The sequence below is a fragment of the Centrocercus urophasianus genome, unplaced genomic scaffold (assembly GCF_019232065.1).
Source record: "Centrocercus urophasianus isolate 14NV4802_14NV808 unplaced genomic scaffold, USGS_Curo_1.0 seq_12, whole genome shotgun sequence".
Taxonomy (NCBI): domain Eukaryota; kingdom Metazoa; phylum Chordata; class Aves; order Galliformes; family Phasianidae; genus Centrocercus; species Centrocercus urophasianus.
In genome coordinates this window covers 26,311,415-26,334,878 of record NW_024884364.1, presented here as the reverse complement: position 1 = coordinate 26,334,878, position 23,464 = coordinate 26,311,415, and the positions used below count along the sequence as shown (strand labels likewise).

General features: G+C 39.3%; 1 protein-coding gene across 1 annotated transcript in view; it reads left to right on the top strand.

The window, feature by feature from the left end:
- Positions 1-23,464, top strand: part of LOC122156229 (amyloid beta precursor protein) — a 158,536-nt gene that overhangs the window by 34,916 nt on the left and 100,156 nt on the right. The window contains exons 3-4 of the mRNA XM_042810837.1: positions 19,334-19,446; positions 21,091-21,284. Of these exons, the coding sequence (XP_042666771.1) occupies positions 19,334-19,446; positions 21,091-21,284 (307 nt within the window). The remainder of the gene's footprint in view (positions 1-19,333; positions 19,447-21,090; positions 21,285-23,464) is intronic.

Below are 23,464 nucleotides of genomic sequence, written 5' to 3'. Positions count from 1 at the left end.
AGGAAGAGGCACTTCCGTTTATTTGAAGGAGTAGATAGGCCAATAGATAGTGTGTCTACTTTGATTTTTCAAAAGAAATTTAACAAGGTCCATTACCAGAAGCTATTAAAGAAATTAATCTACCATGGAATAGAAGAGAAAACTATTATATGGCTAAATAAGGAAGGAAAAAAAAGCTAGGAATTAATGGTCCGTCCTCAAGGTGGAGAAAGGTCAATAGCAGAATCTCGAAGAGATCAGATCTTATGCTTGAGACATGCAGAGTGTTTGTGGGTGATTTTGAAAAGGTGGTAAATTATGTGGTGACCGTGACCCATCTGCTAATGTCACAAAGCTATTTAGGGTATAATTAATAAAGGCAAACTATGAAGAATTTCAGGTGGTTCTCTGATGTTGATTCACTGGAGCTAGAATGGCAGGAGAAAATCTGTGCAATAAAAACAGTGTACATAGGGGAAGCGTAAAATAAATTAATCTTATTTTAGTAGATATGGTGATACTTTGAGTAGCCCCTAACCACTCTAGAATGAGACTTCAAGTATTAATAGCTCTGTGAAAACACTGGTTCTTTAGTGTCATAAAAACCCAACAACGTAGTGTTAGGGATTATTAGGAAAAGGGTTGGGAGTAATCGTAGAATGTAACTGTGCTACTGTGTCAACTGTGGGCTTATCTGGGCTTACCAACCCCTGGGGAACACTGCTTGTGACTGGTCACCGGCTGGATTTAACTCCATTCCCCACCGCTCTCTGGGACTGGACCTCCAGCCAGTTCCTTATCCAGCAGAGTGTGCTGGTCCGTGCCATGGGCTGCCAGTCTCCAGGAGAATACTGGAGCTATCCTTCGAGAATATGAGCAGCCTTTCAACAACTGCTTTTACTGTACTTGAGTTGCATATTGTGGCCATTTTGTTGTTTTCCATTGCTTCCAACAGTATCACTGTGCACATCTAACTTAGAGCTGGCTTTCTGTTTAAGCTCTGTTGCTTTGAATTTAAGTTCTGAAGTAATTTCTAGACACGGTACTTTTTTATCATGGCACTAGCACCAAGAAATCAGAATTAGATTTTCTGTAAAGTGTAGATTGCTTGAAGAACGCAGGAAAATGTTTCATAATTTACTATATTATAACCTACAGTATTTGTTTTTTGTTTGGTGAAAGTTTGTTTCTAAGAGTTCATCTGTAACCTTAGAAAGAATTAGCAAAATGACTTTAAGTGCTGTAAAGAACTTGGTTAATTTTCAGTGAAGTATTTCTCATAAAGGACACTTTGCCCTTTAGGCAAAAAGGGCTGATAAAGCTAGATGTGACAGCACAGCATCTTGGCACTTAGCTGCTCTGAAAGGATAAGTCCTCCATCATTGGCAGGAAAAGGCATGGCAGCATTATGGGGCTGTGCTCTGAGTGCTGGAAGTCGCTCAGGCCTATCACACATTACTTCATCATATCACATTGCTGAGAGCCTCAAGACAAGAGAAGATATATGTTGTGCTGGCCAAGTTCATGCCCAGCCTTGTCCCCATGAAGTAGCCTGCTGGGATTCAGAGGCAGCAGGGCTTGTTGCTGTTCTTTGATGTGTCCCTAGGGTAAGTGTTACAGCACTTCACAGTTGTGTAAATATCCAAAATCTGTGCAAGATGAACATGCTGACATTTGAAGGTCAAACATGCTTCAACACTTCTAGTCCCTTAGATGCAATTGCAAGCATCTTTGTCATGTGAGCAAGAATTCCCCTTGGGTTCTTTACTCTTTCACATGAAAACTTATACTAATAGTCAGTGATTACAAAATAAGATACTGTGACAGGAGACATTTTGTATTCAAATGTAGCTTGTTATTTTCATGTAGAAAATGTCTGCAATGGGAAACGTGAAATCTTGTTTCTTTTGAAACTTTTCAAATTTGAGTACAAGTTTTGTTCACTAAGAGTTGAGCAGACTCAAGCAAACAGCCCTCCATCCTACCACTCATCCAAAAAAAGCTGAAAAGTAGTGTCTTTTTTTAAGGGAACTTTTTGAGTCTGTGTGAGACGCTCATGCTTACTGACCTTGTTTACAGGTGGATGGCTGACAGAGGAACTGAAAGGCTCAGTCTTCACTGAGATTTCCCTTGATAATACACCCCGTCTTTTTTGCTTTCACTGTTTGCTGCTGTGCCTTGAAACCCTACAGCAGGTGTTCAGTCCCCTTCCAGCAGACCCAGGATATGTTCTGCTGAGTTACAAGCCCCTTCTTTCTTGCACTCCTGTGTGAGTCAGAGGAACTGGCCGATCCAGAGCTACTTGGCCCTTAGAGGCTATGGAGCCACCAATGAGGTAGTTTTATATATTTATTCTCTGCAAGGAGACTTTCATTGGTTTTATTTGAAAGGAACGGTACAATGATTTTCCATCTTTGTACCTTCCTTGGGTTAATTGAGAAGAAACATGCCTTTTGTAAGCAAAGTGGTGGAATGTGGAATCTGGCTGTAGCAATGACCAGCATGGTCCTAAATTTTCTAAACTCCATTTACTTACGCATAGATTATACCAGCATAATGCTTAGTAATACCAGCAGCCTACATGATAACAAAATAAAAGCAAATAGTTTTAATACTTAATTAGCTTGAGGAATTACTACTGATTTCAGTGATTGCAGTATAGTCTTTCCTTCTAAGTGTTTTCATCAGTATTAACAAATGTATGAGTAGTTCCCTATTTAGCTTTTGCTGTGGATCTAAACTTTATTTAGAAATTTTGAGCTTTGCTTCTGACCTCCAGGTTGATAAATAATGGGATTTTTCAATATGTTCAGAATCAAATGGAAACTTTTCATGATGATCACTATGGCAACATAAAGGGGACTTTAATTCCATTTGAATATGTGAACCCGAGGCTAATATGAAGTACTTTGATTTTATTAGAATGTGTGAATATCTTTAAAAAAGAGAAGTCCTAGTTTTTCCTCTTAACCTGCTGTTAAGTTTTGTTTTGCTTTTTTCCCACTCAAGATTTTTTTTTAAATGTACTTTTTTTTTTTTTTTTAAGGTAGGAGTTGTTGTTTAGTTCTGTACCTAAGCTGATGCACTTAACCTCCAGGCTGGATGGGCCTTTGAGCAGCGTGGTCTTGTGGGAGATGTCCCTGCATAAAGCAGGGGGGTTGGAGCTAGGTGATATTAAAGGTCCTTTCCAACCCAAACCAATTTGTGATTCTAACTTGGCAATTAAAAATGCTTCCTAGTTGTTCAATTTGACATACTGAAAGGCTGCAAAAAGCTGTGCTAGGGATAATGAATGAGGATCATGATTATTGGAAATTATTTACTTTCTACGGTAAGATCTTTGATCTTTTACTCTCGTTGGCTTTGTTGGAAAGTTCTTGATGGGTAAAATATTTCAATTACCCTACTTTTTTATTAGATCATTGCAGTTAGGTCAGAAAATAGAATCATAACAACTTGATATCAAAGTTAATTTTGGTAACACAAATTAATTTTGGCTCTGTAGTAAGTAATACCAGCTTCTACTTCTTTCAGCAGAAGGTGCTCTGGCGAATACATAAGGAAAGTCTACTTCTTAGGAAGTTTGATCCTGCATGGCTTGAAGGAGTCTGCTTTTCATTTTAGCTTTTCTGTTTGCTGTACTTCATTGAATTGGTTTGTATATGATGTGTTTTAATTATAGTTAAGCCTAGGACACACTTTCTGAGTATCTATTATTTTCTCAAGCTATCCTTCTCCCCTCTTGTGTGTTCTTAATGTGTTATAAGATTATTGAATATTTAAGATTAGCCATACCATGGTGGTATTTTTAAAATGTAATTTCCTTTTTTTTTTTTTTTAAGAACAGCCTTCAGGAAGGCTTTCTTTGAGTGAAATCCCCTCTAAGTTTTGCAGTCAACCTCAAATTCTGCTCCCTGTATGCCAGGAAATTTTTATTGCATCTGTTTCATAACCTGACCAAATTTGAATTGAATCATGCATTTTTACTTCAATCTGGGAAGAAATGAAGGATTTGGGGTAGGGTTTCCATTTTACAGTGTCTGCAGTACCAGAGTGGTGCCAGCAGCCATCTCAGGATGCTTTTCTAGAGCAGAGATGGAAGCGAGCATTCAGAGTTTGATGGATGTAGATTGGTCTTTCTACTGCCTGTCCACCAACCTCCTTCTTGAAGTTTGTTCCTGTTAACCCAAGAATGGCAGCCAAACATCTTGAAATATGAGCCAAGCTAATTATCTAAATGATCCCCAAGTTGCCTTTGAGTAGAAGGTATTTAAAAACTCAAGTCCCTGATCTTGCTGATAATATGGTTATAGGTGTGATAATAGTGAGGGCAGGCTGGGGAAGGGGAGGGCGGGCTGGGGAAGGGCAGGGGCCTGCCTTATTGAGAGAAACATTGACCTATGTTGGCCTAAGTCAATCTGAATTGCATTATTCCCAGTTTTTTGAAAATATAAGGTTCCTGTGCTCATCATTTAGCTACTCAGAGTATTTTTTGTTAATTACTGTGTATTTTATATTTTTAAAAATTGAGGGAACTTGGAAAATAAAAGATGTAGCATGTATATCACTGCCATATTACTGCTGTAGAGCATTGAAGTGAAGTGATAAATCTTTTGTAGCTTTTTTCCTTTTTCAGGCTGGGGGAGAGTTAGATCAGACTTCATTTTAGTTAATGTGGACTTCCCCTCTGCCTGGCCATTTGCTCTGTTCTTTAAGTCAAAAACATCCTGATACAATTTTTTTCTTTTCTGTTTTGTTCTGTTAGTGTGGAAAATGAGATGTTTAGCCTGATTTAATCTTAATTAAAGCCTGATTTAATCTTAATCTAATAGTTTTTCTGTAGCCCACCCAGACCTTTTTGGTACTTCACTTGTTCCCATTTATTAGCTAACAAATATCTCTCAAGTTGATTTGGCATATTATAAAAGAGTAATACTGAAGTCTCTCACACCTCTCCTTTATGTTAAGCTTTGTGAAATTATAGGCAGTTCTAAAGTTTCATTTCAATTTTCAGTTATGTAACTGCCCTCATAATTTACAATGTGTCTCCTATGTCAAGGTGTTTCAAAAGTAGCTTTAAAGTTCTAATAAAAATGCAATGTGTAATTTTAACTTAAACTCTAATGCCATTTGTATTATGTACGAACAATTGGCTACATGTAGTTCCTGTTATCTAGTCTGTTACAACAGAATCAATTTAGAACATTTTTATTCACATTATCAGATGTAAAGCTCTTAAGAAAAATGTATTCTAAAATAGTAGGAGCTCTTCTGAGGCCAGCTAATTGAGATAAGGGAATTGGAGAAGAGGGAGAATGCCTTTCTGAGCCTCACAAATGCTTTGAGAAGCCTCCTCTTTCCCTTTGTCCTCCTCCCCCAATCTACAGAGAATTCCAAGTTCTCCGCGGTTTCTTGTTGCCCTGAAATTCTACAGTTGTCAACGTGAAAGAGTGTGAGTGGTGTCTTTGCAGTGTTGTCTTGGTCTGTACGTCACACCAGGTAATGCAGACTAACTCATGCCCAGGCAGTCCTCTTTTATCTGTAGATGATTTTTGGAATGCTGATGCTTGCAGCTGCCTCCTCTGTTTAATTCTTTTTTTCTACTTCCTTTTTTTTTCCTTCTTTCCCCCTCCTTCTCTCCCCCCCCCCCTTTTTTTTTTTTTTTTTTTTAATGCAGAATTTGCCATTATTCCCACAAGATTGTGTTTATCACATGATTAGAATAGCTGGAGATTGAATGGGGGTAAAATAGCACCTTTGGGCAAAAATCTGTTGAAGAACTCATTGGAGTTGCTTTAAGCAGTTCTTCAGAAAATGAGTTTTGCCAACTGAGAGTCAAAGTGCTTGTTTTGCTAAATTGAGATGTCAGTTCACTTTACCCTTTTCTCTGATGTAGGAGGTTCCAATTTTTGAAGAAGAATAACCATGTGTGGTGTTAGAAGTGCTCGAGCACAGTCATTATCCCAGCAGACCTCTGGGAGGGGCTTGCTGTGAACATCTTTTGCACTTCTGTGGCTTTCAAAATCTGATTCTGATTACCTTCAAAGGAGTCCCCTTCCTGGTGTCGTGTGTAATAACATCCAAATAGAATATGGGTTCTTCTGAGTTTTACATATGAAGCAGTTTGACCAGCTTACTGTTCACTTTTTGTGGGAACTTGTACGAAGTGTTTCAGTTCAGTGTGGTGCCTTTTTCTGTCAAATGTACATCAAGATATAAAATGTTCTGCTTTTGATTTCATTAATGTCACTCTTGTGTTGTCTTATGTTGGACAGATTCATTTCCTTTAAACTTTTTTCAGTATTGATGCTAGACACTTGACTTGGAGAGGAATCTACGGAGCGTTTGATTTATAAGCTTTTATTAACCTTTTCAGTTGCATTGCAAAATGTTCCATCCCAGTGGTTCATCTTGATTTATTCAATCTAATTTGGTCATCCTTGCTGTAGGTCTATAATATGATGTATTTACTGTTCTTGTTCAGTTTATTATCTTCCTTCTGGTTATTCATCTTACTTTAAAATCCATTTACTCCATTCACTCTCTCAAATTTTTGACCAGATAAAAGACATTAGAATAAAACAATCAATGTTCTGATAGTGCGGACTAGGCTTAGACACTAGGCAGCATTTCTGAGCCTAAAGTCTGTGCAAATAACAATTGTTCTTTTAACATATTGCCTTCAGTATTTGCATGTTATTTGCAGTATTTGCATTTAGCGTAGTCCTTGGGGTAAGGATTCTGATCTTAATGGAAGATGATCTTGCACGCTAATCCTGACTTGATTTCTATCCACAATGACTCATTTGTACGAGAGAGAGAAAATCAGACAAGTTTCAATTGATCAGTTAGTAAAATACCACCACCTTATGCCAGCACTTGTTTATTGTTGCTGTGTTCAGTGAGTTTAATTCTTGTAAATGAAGAGTGAAGAGGAACGCTTTTTGTCCTAAAGTAGAGTGGGCTTTTTCTTTTTTTTTTAATAAGCAGTAATATTTACATAAAATATTTCACAAAAAATGTTGAATTTTACACAATGCTGCAAGTGCGCTACACTGACTTGTGGGCTATTGTGTGCTCTCACAAGGAGGACTAGAGATATGATGCAGAGCTTTTGCCTGTTAATCAGAGCAGCTCACACTATCAGTAGTTGTGGCAGTCATTACTACCACGTGTCAGAAACCAAAAGTTGCATTTTGTTTGTTTGTTTGTTTGTTTAAGCTACTTTCTAATATCTAAAGCTGGTGCAAAACTGTCTTCCTCGTTTACCAGCAGAAGGTGGTGCACGAAACTCATTCCGTCAACTTAAGAATGTGATGTTGACAGTGTGACCATCTTGTTTTGTTTGTCCATGAAGTTGAATCAACCATCACTTACTGCTGTTTGAGATAGATAACAGAAATATAAGCTGTGTTGTTCCCCTTCTGTAATCATACAGAGTATGCCAAGTTCTCTGTGAAATAGGAAAAGCACCACCTTCTCTGTGATAGTGTGGTTTGTAATAGCATCAATAAACTCAGACTTCAGGTTGCATGAAGGGTACAGAATAATGACGTTTTGAAAGTTGGTGTGATAGGAATGAAGTCAGAGATTTTTTCAGGTTTGGGTTTTTTGTAGTACAGTATAGGGAAGTGGAGAAGACTTAAGGGATTAATGGAATCATAGGCCAGTCAGACCAGAAAGGACTCCTGGAATTCTTATGTCTTATCTGCTGCACGAGGCAGGGCTTGTATTTTCACCAGATTATTCAGGGCTTTGCCTGGCCTGGTTTTGAACACATCCAAAGACAAAAGATTCTACAGACTTTCTTGGCTGCTAGTACTGTTGTGGCCGGGATGGAGTTAATTTTCTTCATAATATCTTCTATGATGCTATGTTTTGGATTTGTGATGCCTTTTTTCTCATGCTTGTTTTATCTTTGTGACTTTTTTCCCTCTATATCCAGTAAGAACTGTCTTTTCATGCAGCGCACCACTGCAAAACAGCTAGTTCTGTTGGCTTGGTGATGTCCCCATTGGTATGAGTGGGCAGGTACTAATTCACCTGAAGTTATGAGAGCAGGACTCTGCGAGTCCTGAATAAGTCCTGCTTCTTCAGCCTCTCCTTGCAGGCAAAGGTGTCCCCAACCCACCTCTGTCTATCTTAGTGACCACCTACTGAACTCAATCCCGTTCATCAGTATCTTTCTTGTACTGCAGTGCCCAAAACGGTACACAATATTCTAGATACAGTCTAGTGAGTGCCAACTAGTAAGAGTGAATCACCTCTCTCAGTCTGTTTTCAACTTCTCGCAGCCTAAAACACTGTTGGCCGTGTTTGATGTCAGGACGCACTGTAGGCTTGAGAACATCTTGTTGTCCTGCTAGAGACTTTCTGCAGGGCTGCTCTCCAGTTGGCCACTACCCAACCTGTATCATCACTAGGACTTTTTTGCTTCCCAGAGACAGGGTTAGGCATTTGTCCCTGTTGAGTTTTATGAGGTTTTTGTCAGCTTGTTGCTCTAGCCTGTCTAGGTCTCCCTGAGCAGAAGCTCTGCCTGCAAATGTGGTGGCTCTTTCTCCTGGTTTGGAGTCATCTGCAGATTTTAAGGGAGCACGTTCTGTCTCCTCCATATCATTAACAGAGACATTAAACAACAATTTAAAAACCCTTACTGCAAGATGAGTAAAGGTTTTGCTCTAGAGCAGAAACACGTTTTGGTGGGTAATCACTGCTGTGCTTATCTGTAAACTTTGCAAAGCCCAAAGGTGGTTTCCTGTTTTCCCAGGGCACTTGAAACACAGTGAAGTCTTTCAACTACAGGCAGTAACAGTTTGAATAGAAGTTTTGTCTCAGCAAAAAGAATATTCAGGGCTCCATGGTTATGGTAACTGATTGCTTAGGCTGTTAATAATCAGCAAAGTATTTCTGCTAAGTTGGTCTTCAGCTGCTGTGTATTCAGTTATTTATTCACTCATCAGATCCTTTGCACAAGAAGATATTACAGAAACAATTGCAGTCTGATTTGATTTTATAGTGATTTCTCTTCTTAGCGAGAGAGCAAGTGAAAAGCATGAATTAAATTACTGTTGGAGTAAAAAGAATCTGAATTTTATAATGAAACATTTAGCATGAAGGTGTTTAGGAGGAAAAACAGAAGCAAAAGTGAAATATTACTTCAGGAAATATATTCTTATTTGAAATCTGATTTGTTATTGGAGTACTGGTGCTTGAAACAGCCTTTGATGATGAAACCTTAAGGCTGTATGTAACATTTAAATTCTTTCCAGCTATGTTTATGGTCATTACCTCTTCTAGACATCAATGACTGGTGGAGTTTTCTCTAGCTTTGCTGCTAATACCAGATGCTTTACCCAAATTACTATGGATTGCCCATGAGAAACATCTCGTCATGTAATAAAGCCAAGCATGTTGGGATTACGGGTCCCAGCAGTGCTGAATTGTTTCTCAGTGTCCTGTTTTTGTGCTATCTAACCATTTGATTGGTGTGTTCAGCAAGTCACTAGTATGACTAAGTAATATGTTAGTAAAGTAATTAATCTAATTACCTCTGACTGTATGCTGTTTCCAATTCAGAGCCCATTTTCCAAATAGGTTTACATAATCAAGTGCGGTGTCACTTCAACCAGAAGGGAGGCACAAAATGTTAAACTGCTTGGAGATTTGCACTTACAGATCTTGCTGCAAAATATGTCTGCTGCCTGCTGTGAGAGAGGGAGCAGAAATGGTAACAAGTGCTTTTAGACTTGTAGTGTGTCTCAGCAGCAGCAGAATATGGTGTTAATGGCTGCAGTGTTAAAATTCATGTATTCAGTAACATTCATAAAGCATAATCTTTTTTGAAATTCAGCCATACTATTGCTTGGAAAAACCTGAGGGCAGCTGGAGGAAAAATAAGGTTCACAAATATGATTTCTTAAGATTTGGAGCGTATCCACTTTTGAGAAACGCAATTAAGTTTTATTTGGTACATACACTTGCATGTGAGAAAGATCATTAAAATGGATCCTGCTGTACGGATTATTTTTATTAATTAAATCAGGCAGTTTTTATAATCATTTCTCAAATGATTTTTCATGTTTTAAAAGCTGCCAGCTTTTGTTCTTTTTAGATGTTTTTGAAAACTGACTTTGTTATAATCCTACTGAATATGGAGAAGAGCAAGTGTTGTCTTGAATAAGCCTGGCAGTGGGACTACACTGCACTGACTGTTTAACAAATTGAAAACAAGGGCAAATTCTCTTTATTTTTTGTCTTAACTGATGCTGACTGGCTGTTAGCAAACATCAGTGCAGATGGGAAACCCCAATGTGGTGCAGGAGGAGGAGGTCCAGCACCAGTGACTAAATGCCTGCTGTAAACAAGCAAGTATTTGAGAACAGTACGCGCTGATCGTAGAGAGATGCACCTCCTCAGCTTTTCCTTATCTTTTTTTCCAAGTTGCTGTTGCCAAATGCTTCACCTGAGCATGTGCCTGTCCAGCTCTTGTCACCAATGCAAAGTATGAAAGGGGTGTGGGGTCCCATTGCTGGAGAGCCAGCTGTGTGGCCTGGTGATGTCCAGTACAGATTTGCTGCTTTGTTGCCTGCTGTGGGAACCATGGGCCCTTGATGAGGCTCTGAGAGCTCCCTGTTGCAAGCTTGCTGCAAGCAGCTTCTCCCTCTGTGGGGTTTTTTGGTATTTGCTTGGTGCTTAACCCACACCGTGTTCTTGTTACTGAATGTCCCACCTTGTGGTGATAAGAGAACTGTAAAGGAGCTCATCAGAGCAGCCAGAAGGCAGGCGGCAATTAAAATTTTGGGTCTTGAACCAAAAGAAACAATTTCACAAAGCCAACCTAGTAAACAAAAAAGCAAAAAAACAATGACAGCAACAACAAACAACCCTGAAAACAACTGAGATTTTTAAATAAAACAGTAATCTGACTCAGGCTTCTTCTTAGTATCCCTGATCATTTTTTCCCTGTTATTAATATCTCAAGACTGGGTAAATGATTGTGGTGTGGAGAGCGTTTAGTCTGTGTACCAGCAATCTTTCTCCACCCTTCATTAAATGAGTTCTTCAGGTGATAGATTTGCTTGGAGCACTTGCAGTGCTAACAGGTATGATGAGGCCCAGGGCAGCGATCCTGTTTCCTCCTCGTCAGCCTTCCTGGGTTAGCAATCCTTGATAGCATTGTTTCTACAACCCTAGTTAATGGTGTCCCTTTAAGAAGAAAACTGTTTCAACTCATTCCTCAAATGCTTTTAGATTTCCATAGTGTTATATTTTTTATACTTATATTTTACCATAGTGACTCAGTGGGTAATGACTGTGAGGACCAGAGAGGTGCTTGGTGGTAGCTTTCAATAACAGAGTGCTGGAAAAATAAGTGGCTGTGGAGAACCAAAGGGCTTCATGTAAATGGATTTAAGCATTGGATGATGGCGAATTGTTCCATGTATAGTACTGCCACAGAAGGGGGAGTGTGAGCAAAGGATTTCTTACCTTGGTAAGAGAAGCTTTGAAGGCACCAAGTGATGTGGTGCAGTCGACTTGCCTGAGACAGGATGCCTTCCAGAGGGACCTAGACAGGCTCCAGCAGTGTGCCCAGGAGAACCTCATGAGGTTTAGCAAATCCAAATACAAGGTCTTGCAACTGGATTGTGCAAGCTGGGGTACATAAGGGTAGGACACAAACCTGCCAAAAAGGACATGTTGGAGTGTCCAGAGCAGGGCTGCAAAATGATTCAAAGGATGGAATCACCCCTCTCAGAGGACAGGCTGAGAGAGCTGTGGCTGCTCTGGAGAAGAGAAGGCTCCAGGGAGATCTGAGGGTGGTCTTTTAGTATCTGAAGGGGAACTGTAAGAAAGAAGGGACAGATTCTTTAGCTGGATTTATTGTGACAGGACAAACTATAAGAGGGGAGATTTAGACTGTATATAAGCAAGAAGTGTTTTACAAGAAAGGTGGTGAGGCAGTGAAACAGGTTGCCTGGAGAGGCATTGGATGCCCTGTCCCTGGAGACACTCAAGGTCAGGCTGGATGGGGCTCTGAGCACCTGATGGAGCTGTGGGAATCCCTGTTCGTTGCAGAGAAGTTAGATTAGATGACCTTTAAATGTCCCTTCCAATTCAAATCTATGATTCTGTGGTAAGTGTTCCCAAATTCTTGCTGTTTTTTCTGCTGTACCTTTCTGGTAATAGGAGATTTTTTTTTTTAATTTTGTTTTTATTTACCTCTCCTCCTCCCTACCATAGCCTTCTCTCCCCCATACTGAAAAGAAAATGTTTCACATTACCCTTTTTTGTCCACAATAACTTCTGGGGGCATGGAGCATATGATACTCTTACGTTTTTTTTTATCCCCTGTACTCCCTTTCTGGACAGAGATGGTCAGTGAGTAATAATGTTGCTGTGTTTCTTTCACAGAAACTTGATGTAAAAAGCTGCATAAAGACAGGATGCTTTTCAAACAGAATAACAGCAGGCATCTAAGAAATAGCAGGCATGTAACTGCGTATTCCAGACAATGCTGTGTAAACAACCTGAGCATCCTTTCTTGTGTTTTTTTCTTTGCAAGTGCCACTATCTTGTTTTCCCTCCTGTTTTTTTCTTCTATTTTGGTTGTGGTACAGGATATTTCAAAACTTTGCTTTTGGTTCTACTTTGGGACTTTATAAAAAGTCTTACTAAATCTTCACAAAATTATCTCATTAAACCTTTCACACTTTAAATCTGTTCCTTAGAGTTTTTCAGTGCTGGTTTGTTTTGTTGGTTTTTTTTTTTCCTTCTATGAATTCTACTGACTGTTTTGTGTAGGTGAAGAGATTTCCAATAAGTTCTTCATTATCCTGTGTTCTTTTTGAGGAGTACTGTTATTTTCTCTGCTCTACCGCAGGCAGAAAAATTAAGGAGACTTTTCTAATTTGCCTTAGCTCTCAGCACCTTTCAGCTTTTCATTGCCTTCTATTTTTATTCCACTGCAGAGGATCTGTTTTAGCTAGACAAACTGCTGTCAGCTCAGGATGGGACTTGGAATCCTTTAAAAAATAAATAAATGCGGCAACCACCCACAAGTGGCATCTTTCACTTATAATCTTTTTTACACTGTGAACAGCTGGGCTTCAATCCACAGTGCATTCCCCAGTCCTTCAGAGCAATTGACCACGTCCTACTATAGATTTGTTGAACAGTACTACTGTGATAATTGAGTAAAAAGTAGAAAGGTGGGACTGATTGTTACGAAGACAGCAGGGAAAACAAATCCTGTTGGGACTACAGAGAGCAGAGGGGAGGGAAACAGAAGCAATTAAGGATGTTGTGGGAGAAGGTGAAAAGATCTTTGCGCAGCATCACAGAGGAGCTGTTTGACTGAGACAGGATGGAGTCGAGTTCTCCAGATTGACATGTGTAGTGTTTTTGTTATTTTTGCAGTTCCCTACGTATTTCTAGGAAATTGAGCAGCATTACAGAACTGTGGGGGAGAGGTTTATATCTGCAACAAGTACTCTCATTTATGGCAGAAACTTTGAAGATGTGATTGCTGCATTGAGGAACTGGAAAAGAGCAACTTGGCCCTGAAATTTCTTGCCTTTCTTGACTGGGCAGCCAGTTTTTGGGATGATTTCTCAGTAAGTCCTAAGTTAGAGGCTGTGTTTTGGTTTGTGGTGCAAAGCAAGAAAATTTGTCTTTCTGAGTCACTGGTCCCTAGAGAAAGCAAACCAAAGAGAAAACCCTCCAGATGGCCTTTTGGGGGTGACGTTTGCTGCTGGTCACACTGATAACAAGTTCTGATAGGCTGTTTGGTGGTTTTTTTGTTTTTGAGTTTGTGGGCCATTTAGGTTAGGGTGTAGGAATTAGGAAAAGGAATCCCAACATGTGACCTAACCCACGAGGTTGGGTTAGTGGGCACTGGCACAGTTCTGTTATGTTGCATTAATGTGCAAGAGAGGGGCATAACAGGCATCTTGCTGTGTTCCCTGAAAGACTTTCCACAAAGATGGGGGAGAGCTGTAGAAGAAATAATTGAGCAGTAAATGGGCTTAATGCTTCAATGAGCCACAGAAGTGCTGTAGATTTTGAAGAAATGTTTGTGTGCCTTGTCTGTAATGATGCTGGAACATGTGATGATGTGCATTTGGATTTTCTTATGTGTAAACAAATGTATCTGTTATTGGTGTAATGCATAAAATATGAATGATGCTTACATTCTGTCTGGAAAGTAAGCCAATTTCATAAAAAAACGCATTCAAGCAAAAAAAAAAAAAAGTATCAGAGTGAGCAGAAATTCCATTTATGTCAATGATCAAAGAGTTACAGAGGAAGAAGGTAAGAGAATAACCCTTCTTCTGTACAGAACCTTATGAAAACAAAAGCATAAACACTGCAAATTGCTTTGAGGTGCAGCTCTTATGTGGTTCATTATTTCATGTGGACAAATGCATTTTAATGGGTTGTACCTAAAAAGTTTTAGCCCTTCAAGCCCAGAATTCTACCTAAGGTATTTGGATTTTCCAAAAACTATGGCTGAACAGCACCACGGCTGGGACCTGATGTGCATTTGCTGGTGTGCATATTCAGATGTCATTGCATTCAGTACAGTGGATCTTCTTTTGCCTTGATCTTGTGTCACCAGTATGGTCATAAATTGTGTGTCACCAAAGAACTTGTGAAAAGCACATTATCAGGATTTTTCAAAATGGTTTTCAGAGTATTGAGACACTGAGTACAGCTAAGACTACCAGTTTTTAATCTCAGAAAGTCAGAAATTTTTACCTTTTGTAGCCTAATAAATGGACAAATTCTGCAGATGGTGAACGTGGTTTCCTTGGGTTGTTGCTTCAGATGTATTTGTTGCTACGTTGCACAGCTGAGTGCCAGCTCCTTCCTCCTTCAGCCTGACTTCTACTGGTGACTGTCTGTGTTTTCAGCACCTGTTGATGCTGCTCTACGTGTTTACTGGAGAAAGAAATACAGTGGGATGGAGTTTGATCGCTTCCTATTTACTGATACTATTATTGGTAGTCATTCATAGGTAAAAGCAAATTACCTTTCAAATGACTACAGATGGGTTTTTACTTACTTCCTAAACACTGCTTCTCTTTAACTTTGAAATTGGAGAAATCTCTGAAACCTCTGTTTACCGTGTGCTGTTTGAAACCCTTTAAAGCAGACTGAAGGACTTTCGCAGTCTGCCTGGGCACAATCATGCTGGAGTGAGAGGAAAGCCGTGTGTGGAGCAGGGCCAGTGCCACCCCTAGGTATGGGGCAATGCAGTGCCTCATCAGAGCAGCCTCTGCCTCTTCACCTGTGGGTGCTAGGTCAATAGTAGGTGCTTGGACAATACTGGGACTCGTTTGGTATATTTCTAGATAGCTGTGCTTACTAAATCATTTGCCTGAAAAGCAAAATGCATTTTAAAAGTAAACTGTCCTGTGAGTAAGACTTAAAATGTCATGCTTTCTGCTACGTAAATGTCACCCTTAATAGTGGCACTTGAAGTTAGGTGACTGAATAAATGTAAGGGACATACTTACAGTAGGCACACGAGCTAACAAACATGCTGAAAGCTGAGCTGTTGCACCTATAGAACAGGGCATCACAGAGCCCATGGGCTGGGAAGGGCTTTATCACTTGCTGCCAGTGTCCTGGCATGTGGCTGCCTGGTGTCATCCATGGGAAGTCATAGGAAAAGACACATTTCTTCCAATGTTCTCCTCAAGAATGTGGGTTTAGACACTTTATCTTGTAATTCATTTCAGCAAGGCCTTGTGCTCACTGGTGGCACTAAAAATGAAGCCACAAACTCTAGCATTTGCACTGTATTTTCATGCAAAAGTTAGAACAGGCTCTCTTTAAAAGTACTCCCCTGAAGATAATTTGAGCATACTTATTTTTTGGTTGATATCCCAGCCATCTGCTAGCAGGTGTTTGGTTTCATCATAGATTTGGTTTCATTACCTTTCTCATCTTCGCTCTCTTTTTGTGTGATGTTGGATGAATCCTCACATCCCAACTGTTTTATGCAGTGGATGGAAGATCTGCTGACAGTACCTCACACAGCATATGGTATTTTCATTTTGAATCATTTTGCCCTGATATGATATCTACCATTTGAACAGATAGGGCAGACATGTTCTTGTAAATGTGCTTGCTTGCTGAGCCTTTTTCTTCCTAGAGTAGATTTAAAAGTCTGCCTTTGCTAGAATCCTTTTGTTAGAGGCTGAGTCTGAATAGACTTCATAGTCTTTGCTGGTTGAAATACGTATTTCTGAACTAAAACTTAAGATCTTGCAGCACAAAATCTGTTGTTGTTCTGGGAGTATTTTTCAGAGAATACAGGATGTCGTTGTCTGAATGAAAATAATTCGGTAGTAAAATGTGGCATTATAATTGGTGACTGTGATCTGTAATGTGTGGCAGAGCTGTCTTTGATGCATGTCAACTGCTACACTGTTGGTGTCCGCTGGGATGTGGCAGTGTGAAGGCTGCTACAAATGTAATGGAAAATTGGGCATTGGGAAGGAGATGAACTGAGATTTGTAAAATGAAATTAAGCTGTGATTTACAACGTTAGCGTGATGTCTTGCAAATGATGTGTAGCACATAAGCATAGACAGTGAATACAACAACTTAAACATAGCTGTTCAAAGACAGAGGTTTGAGTTGGGAGCATGCAGCTTAGTTCCAGAAGAGCAAGCAGAATATTCTCTGCCTTTGGCTGAATGAATTGTAGGCACAAGGCTTTTTGTGGTTTTGTTTGTTTGCTTTTAACGTGGTAACTTGATCTCTGCCCGAAATTCCCCTTCAGGGCTGTTTCTTCCGGAAGGGCTAGAAACCCAGAAGGCAGAGCAGGCTGCTTTTGTTCAGATCTTCCCTGCAAGAACGGGTAAACATCTCCTGAAAAACAAGTGGTTATTCTACTTGCCTCTTGGATTTCTTGAGGGAATTTAGTGATTTATGAACTCATCAGGAGACAAACTGTGCCGTCATGTTTTATTATTAGAGTTACCAGCAGACCACAGATGTAGGACTAGAATCAAAATGCAGGAGACCTTGAAAAATACAGAAAAATACAGAAAATAGGGATGAATGCAAACCTGACAGCAGTACCAATGGTGATGGTAATACCACCCCTTTGTGGTTGGGGTTTATCTTCGAGGTAAATTTTGCCAGTCCTTCTGCCTGTGGAACTCTAACATTTAGAGCTCATTGACATTGGTCCTCACTCAGGAGGCACAGGATTGTTCACTCTTCACGTCTTCATTTCCTCTGTGCAGTCTGTGGGTTACTTGTTTGAAAAATCAAACAGTCCTCAAAGGCATAATGACTCAGCAGCACTGAAAGTTAAATGAATACTGAAGTTGTACAGATAGAAGCCTGTCCACAAGCCAAATGTATTTTAAGTGCTACTTCCTCATGGGCTTGTGTTTCTGGTAGACTGGCCCAAGCAAAATAAATGTATCTGAAGTCAGATGATAAAGGGTTGCATCTGTTTCACTGGTAGTAAAATGAATTTCGTGATATCTGCCACTTTTGCAGGATTTATTTTGTTTTCTAGAAATGTTTGCTGTAAAGACAAAGCTCTGAATGCTTTGTATGCTTGAACAGGCAACAACATGTAACTGCAGGTATTTGTGAAAGTCTCTGTCCTGTGAGAGCGAGGCAGACATTGCACCATAAGCAGAACACCCATGTGTTTTCTTAGTGCTCAGATACTTGGCTAAATGGAAGCATTATCCGTTACCTATGAGCTGGATCATTTTGGGGGTGTGGCAGTATATGACTAAAAGCACATTTATTCACATTTCAGTGCAGGATTTAAGTATAACACCACTGGTGGTACAGACTCCATTAACAGAAGCTGCAAATTTTGTATTCCGGATTACCAGAAAGTGTTTCAACTCATTATTTCTACAAGTTTATTCTACATACCTCCAGAAAGCATTTCTGTTAATAATTTGCAAGCAGTAGAGCGTGTCACACAAGGGTAAAGGTAATAAAATCCTTTTTCCTAGTAAATCAAGCAACTGAATTTAAAGACTTGAGATCAAAAGCACTGAAGTAGAACAAGGAACTTTGTGTGAAAAGTACATCCTGGTGATTAGCAAAGCTATATGCCTGTATTTGCTGAACTGCGCTTTTCTCCCAGTGCAAGGGGATGTTGATTATTTTTAAAACAGACTTTGTTAATATAAGCTTCAAGGACTGTTTCATCAGGTCCCTTAGATGACCCTCTACTGAACAGTAAACTTGCAGTCATCTCTTTCCAATTCATTAACTCATTATTGTGTCCGTTCAGCCATCGGGACATCATGGTTTGTTCATTTAAAACCCACTGTAGTTTTTTGGAGATTGCAGACAATTGCTCTGGGGAGCTGATCACTTATGCCAGCTGAGTCATGTGCTTCACAATGCAGGGTCTGTTCAGTGTGTCAACTTTTCAAAAGCATTCTACAGTTGTTTATTTATTTATTTTTTTGGTTTCTTTTAAAACATTTTTCAAGGGTTTGGGTTTGCTTAATTGTAAAGCCAGAACTGTACAGGATTAGTGATTTTAGTCTAATGAATTGTGTTATTCATCAGCTGAATTTCTTTTTAATTGTAAGCATTGAAGCTGTGAGTATTATGTACTTCAGTGGTGTTCTTGTTGCTGTGCTACTGCTAAAGGCAGCACAATTTCTTTGTTCAGATCTGTCCATTGCAGAGTCCTTTTTCCCCTACTCTGATCAGATCCAGGTAGGCAGGTGACGATGAGTCATCATGTTCCCTGGCTTCTGGTTCTGGCTTCATGTTCCCTCCCTTCTTGGTTAATCTGAATTCATCTGGTTGATGTAATGAGGCTGCAAGAGAGAGTCTACATCACAACAATAACTCAATGGACTGTTAGTAACGTAAATACTCTAGGATTATTAAAAACAATATGTTAGGATAAGATTTATTCCATAATGGAAAAACTATTAATATTTCAAAGCACTTCAGGCCCCTTCCCTACACAAGCCCTGCATAGATGCAGAAGCAGAGTATTGTCATGCCTCTCAGCATCTTGTGCTAGACTTCCATGAGCTAGATCCCGCCATCTCCTAGCTTCATGTTGCACCACACGTCATCAGTGGGTCCAACGTACTTCATATAGCTCAAGTGGAAGTTGCCATATTATGCTAAACTTTCCATAATCCAGTATCAAAATCAGATCAAAGTCAGGAGCACTGTGGAAATTCAGAAACTTCACCGTTCTTTGCAAGCAGCCCTGCTGCTCATCCATGGAAGCTGGCGTATACCAACCAAGAGGTTTAAGAGGATGAGGAATTAGATGCAAAATTACTGTTTATTATTCATGGGTTTTTTAATTTACTATTATTTCTTCTTTCAGTGGGCGAGTTTGTGAGTGATGCCCTTCTGGTACCAGACAAGTGCAAGTTCCTTCATCAGGAAAGGATGGATGTGTGTGAAACTCACCTGCACTGGCATACTGTTGCTAAAGAGGTATGTTAATCTGCTCTTCTAGAACTGTATCACTATGCTGAGAATGAGCTGAAGTTATAGTAGTGATGCTGAAAAGAAATTAAAAGGATGCTTATGAATGGTAGTGTAAAAGGCTTTTACACTTAATAAAAATTGTGCATTATTTAGCATGAACCCTATTTAATAGCTTTATTTTTCCCCATGTTCCATTACCCACGGTGTTTTCTGCCTCGTCTGGCTTTCCTTGCAACTATTGCTCTGGAGCTAAAGATTAACTGATAAACTTTAATTGATGAAGGCTATGCCTTTACTGCTACCATCAGTTGGTGTCATATTCCTATGCCAGCTACTTCACAGGGCCTCAGGATGCAATATGTGAAGTTCAGCATAAAAGTTTAAGAGACCTTGTGAAAAACAGAACTGTACAAAGCTATCTTGCAGTCAAGCACAGAGTTCAAATTTTCAGTATTTTAACTGAATACAGAAATGAACTTAGTATTACAATTGCTAATATGTATCTATATAATATCTATAACTGATATTACATTGGCCTCTTAAAATAAGTGTTTAAGGCACCAGCCTTCATGTATGGAAATTCTAATTTTAAATGTAAATCTGTCTTGCAGTGAACTTTAAAATGTTTAAAAGCATTAATAGCCCAGGAAGACAAATAAGCATTCTGCCTTAAGGTTTTATGTGAAATTGAACATGTGAGAATTTTGAGCAGGAGCATATTGTGTCACCATGTATGTGGGAGGTGATAAGTCCTTCCATACAGGCAAAGACAGAAGAGCAGGGGAAGGAAGGTCTTGCTGCTCGCAAAGGTCACAGAACGGTTTGGGTTGTAAGGAACCTTTAAGATCACCTGGTTCCAGGCTCCTGCTATAGGCAGGGACATCTCCCTCTAGACCAGGTTTCTCAAAGACCCAACCAGTCTGGCTTTGAATGCCTCCAGGGAGGGGGCATCCACAACTTCTTTGGGCAACCTGTTCCGGTGTCTCACCACCCTCACAGTAAAGAACTTCTTCCTAATATCTAGTCTAAATCTGCCCTCTTCTAGTATAAAGCCATTTCCCCTCATCCTGTCACTGCATGTCCTTATAAAAAGTCCCTCCTTAGCTTTCCTGTAGGCCCCCTTCAGGTATTGGAAGGCTGCTATAAGGTCTCCTGGGAGCCTTCTCCTGTCCAGACTGAAGAGCCCCAACTCTCTCAGACTGTCCTTGTAGGGAAGGTGCTCCAGCCCTCTGATTGTCTTTATGCCCCTGTTCTGGACACAATCCATCAGCTCAATGTCTTTCTTCTGTTGGGGGCCCCAGAATTTGATATAATATTCCATATAGGGTCTTAAGAGAGCAGAGTAGAGGGGCAAAATCACCTCCCTCAACTTGCTGGCCTTGCCTCTCTAGATGCAACCCAGGATATGGTTGTCTGTCTGTGCTGCAAGCACACATTGCCAGCTCAATGCAGACACAGGCAGGGAGCTACCAACAGTGTAAGCAGTAAATGCAGAGGTGATGACTTAAGTCATGTTTCAAAATTCAGAGAACATGCAGCTCACCAACTTCAACCTCCTACAGCTGTACATGGCCCCTTATTTTCTCTTGAGATTAGTGACATCTTTTTCCAGCCTCCTTCATGACAATGTTGTTACTTTATTTTCTGTAGTCCTGTAGTGAGAAGAGTATGAATCTGCATGACTATGGCATGCTGCTGCCCTGTGGAATTGACAAGTTTCGTGGTGTGGAATTTGTTTGCTGCCCATTAGCAGAGGAAAGCGACAATCTTGACTCAGCTGATGCTGAAGATGATGATTCAGATGTCTGGTGGGGAGGCGCAGATGCAGACTATGCAGATGGAAGGTAGGAGTGGCTTTTTCCCCTTATCATCTTACAAGATATGCCAAAAATCTGTCTGAAAGATCTCATTGTTGAAGGAAGACTCCTTTCTATAAGTGAATTTGCAGCTACAATGGCTAAAATAATTTTTCTTTAACCTTCCACATAAAAGCTTATTGCTCATACAGTTATTGCACATTTTATGCTTTTATCTTTTTTTTTCAGTTAGAAGTATTGCCATATTTATATGAAAATGCTTAATTGCATGACTTCTTGACTACTAATTGACAAATACTGTTATCTAACATGCTTCCTGTGCAGTCTGGGGGCATTGCAGCAGATATTTTAGCTGCCATCGCTGTTGGAGACTTTGAAATATCTTCATTTATAATAGGCGTTAGCTGTGTTGTTTTCTGCTGTTAACTTCTTAGTGTGAGTTATAGAAGAAAATCTGTTTTAACGTCTAGCCTTTGACAGTAAGACTAATTAATATGCTTCTGCTGGAGAATGAGGTTTCCCTTGCAGCTATTCCATACCATACTCATCTTTGCCTTTTGACATTCCCTATGCACATATGTTAATTTTGACCCAAATGTAAGTTCTGACGGTGTTGTGATTGAGTGGTCCAGTGCTGTCAAGAACTTTTCATGCAGCTCTCTTTAGCACATTAGATAGCAGTTGTGAGAGCAGAGAACTGAATTCAAACCAGTACTGGAAGATGAGTTTCTTCATAAAACCAATATTTAAGTACAAATTATCTTTGTACTCCCTAGACGTGAACATTTCATACTGTGCTAAAAAGGTTAGAGAATGCAGTGTTTCTGCTTCTTAGGTGGTGATATTGCAGTTTTTGCAAATAGTGATGGCAAAACCAAAACTTGAGTCAAATTATAAGCAATCTCACGGAGAACCATGAAGGCAAACTGGGACCAAATGAAGTGTTTAATGCAGAAAGTTAACAGTTCGTAATTGTGAGTTTGGACTTTGTAATAATCTTGATGAAAATAAGCTCAGGAATAGGGTAGAGGTGAAGGACAGAAATTAAGTTGCTGTAATATGGTGTAAAGAGATGACATTAAGATAATGAAAAGTTAGGAAGACTCTTCATGATGGGCATTTAAATATTCCCTGACAAGGTATTAGTTTGTGTTGCAAGGAAGAGTTCTTGAAAAATGCAGTAAGTAAAAATAATTTACAAATTTAAATTAAGATTAATTAAAATGAATATATTCCTACTATAATTTTCAGTCTTCTCTTGTAAGTAGATGAGTGAATGGCATGAGCTGTTGGAAGCAAGAAATCTCTATCAGGCAACGTTGTATATTCCCTCTCCCAATGTTCAGGATTTTTTTTCTGACCTGAGCTTCCAGTATTTATCAAAATGTCACGATTTATAACCTTTTGGTGTGATTTGCAAACTAACCTTTGGAATGTTGCTGTGTCTCACATCTTTGTTTTCTTTGATCTATGATTATAAAATGGTCTCTTAGAGCATGAAATTAGCATATACTTCATCCTGATTTGCTTTTTCCTTTGTGTATACATATATATATGTGTGTGTGTGTATATATATATGTGTAGATATATATATACACACATATATATATCATATATATATATGATAGAGAGATAAGATAGATCTGTCTTGTGTTTGATCTACTTTATCTCTATATCTATATATTGTATATAGTTATTGTTATATCTGTACATACAACTTTCATGTATCAGTTCAAAGTTTCCTAAAATATTTCAAATGGAAGAGCACACAAGGTTGTATATAAAATTGTTTTGTTTATAAAGCAATTTATTTGTTTTTTCATGTTTGTCACAGAACATTTACCTTACTCTTCTGTTTTGTTCTTCTTGAAGCAATTTAATATATGAAGAGAGTAGTTCAGGAATAACTTCAGAAGTTCTTTATCCTCCAGGAATAGGAGCTGGAATTGCATTTCAAGCAATTTCTGAAGTTCCAAGCAAATATTGCTTTTTTTTTTTTTTCTTCACCTCCCGTACATGTGCATACAAAAGAAAAATGAAAAGATCCTTTTATGGGCACTTGTACTTCAACTGCAGATGAAGAGCCAAGTAATTTGTAGTTCTCTTATACTGACTCATTCGTATTTTTTGCTGCCTCTTCAGCTTCCTGACGGCCTTTAAACCATGTGTACTGGAGACAGAAATACTCTTGAAATTTAATCATATTT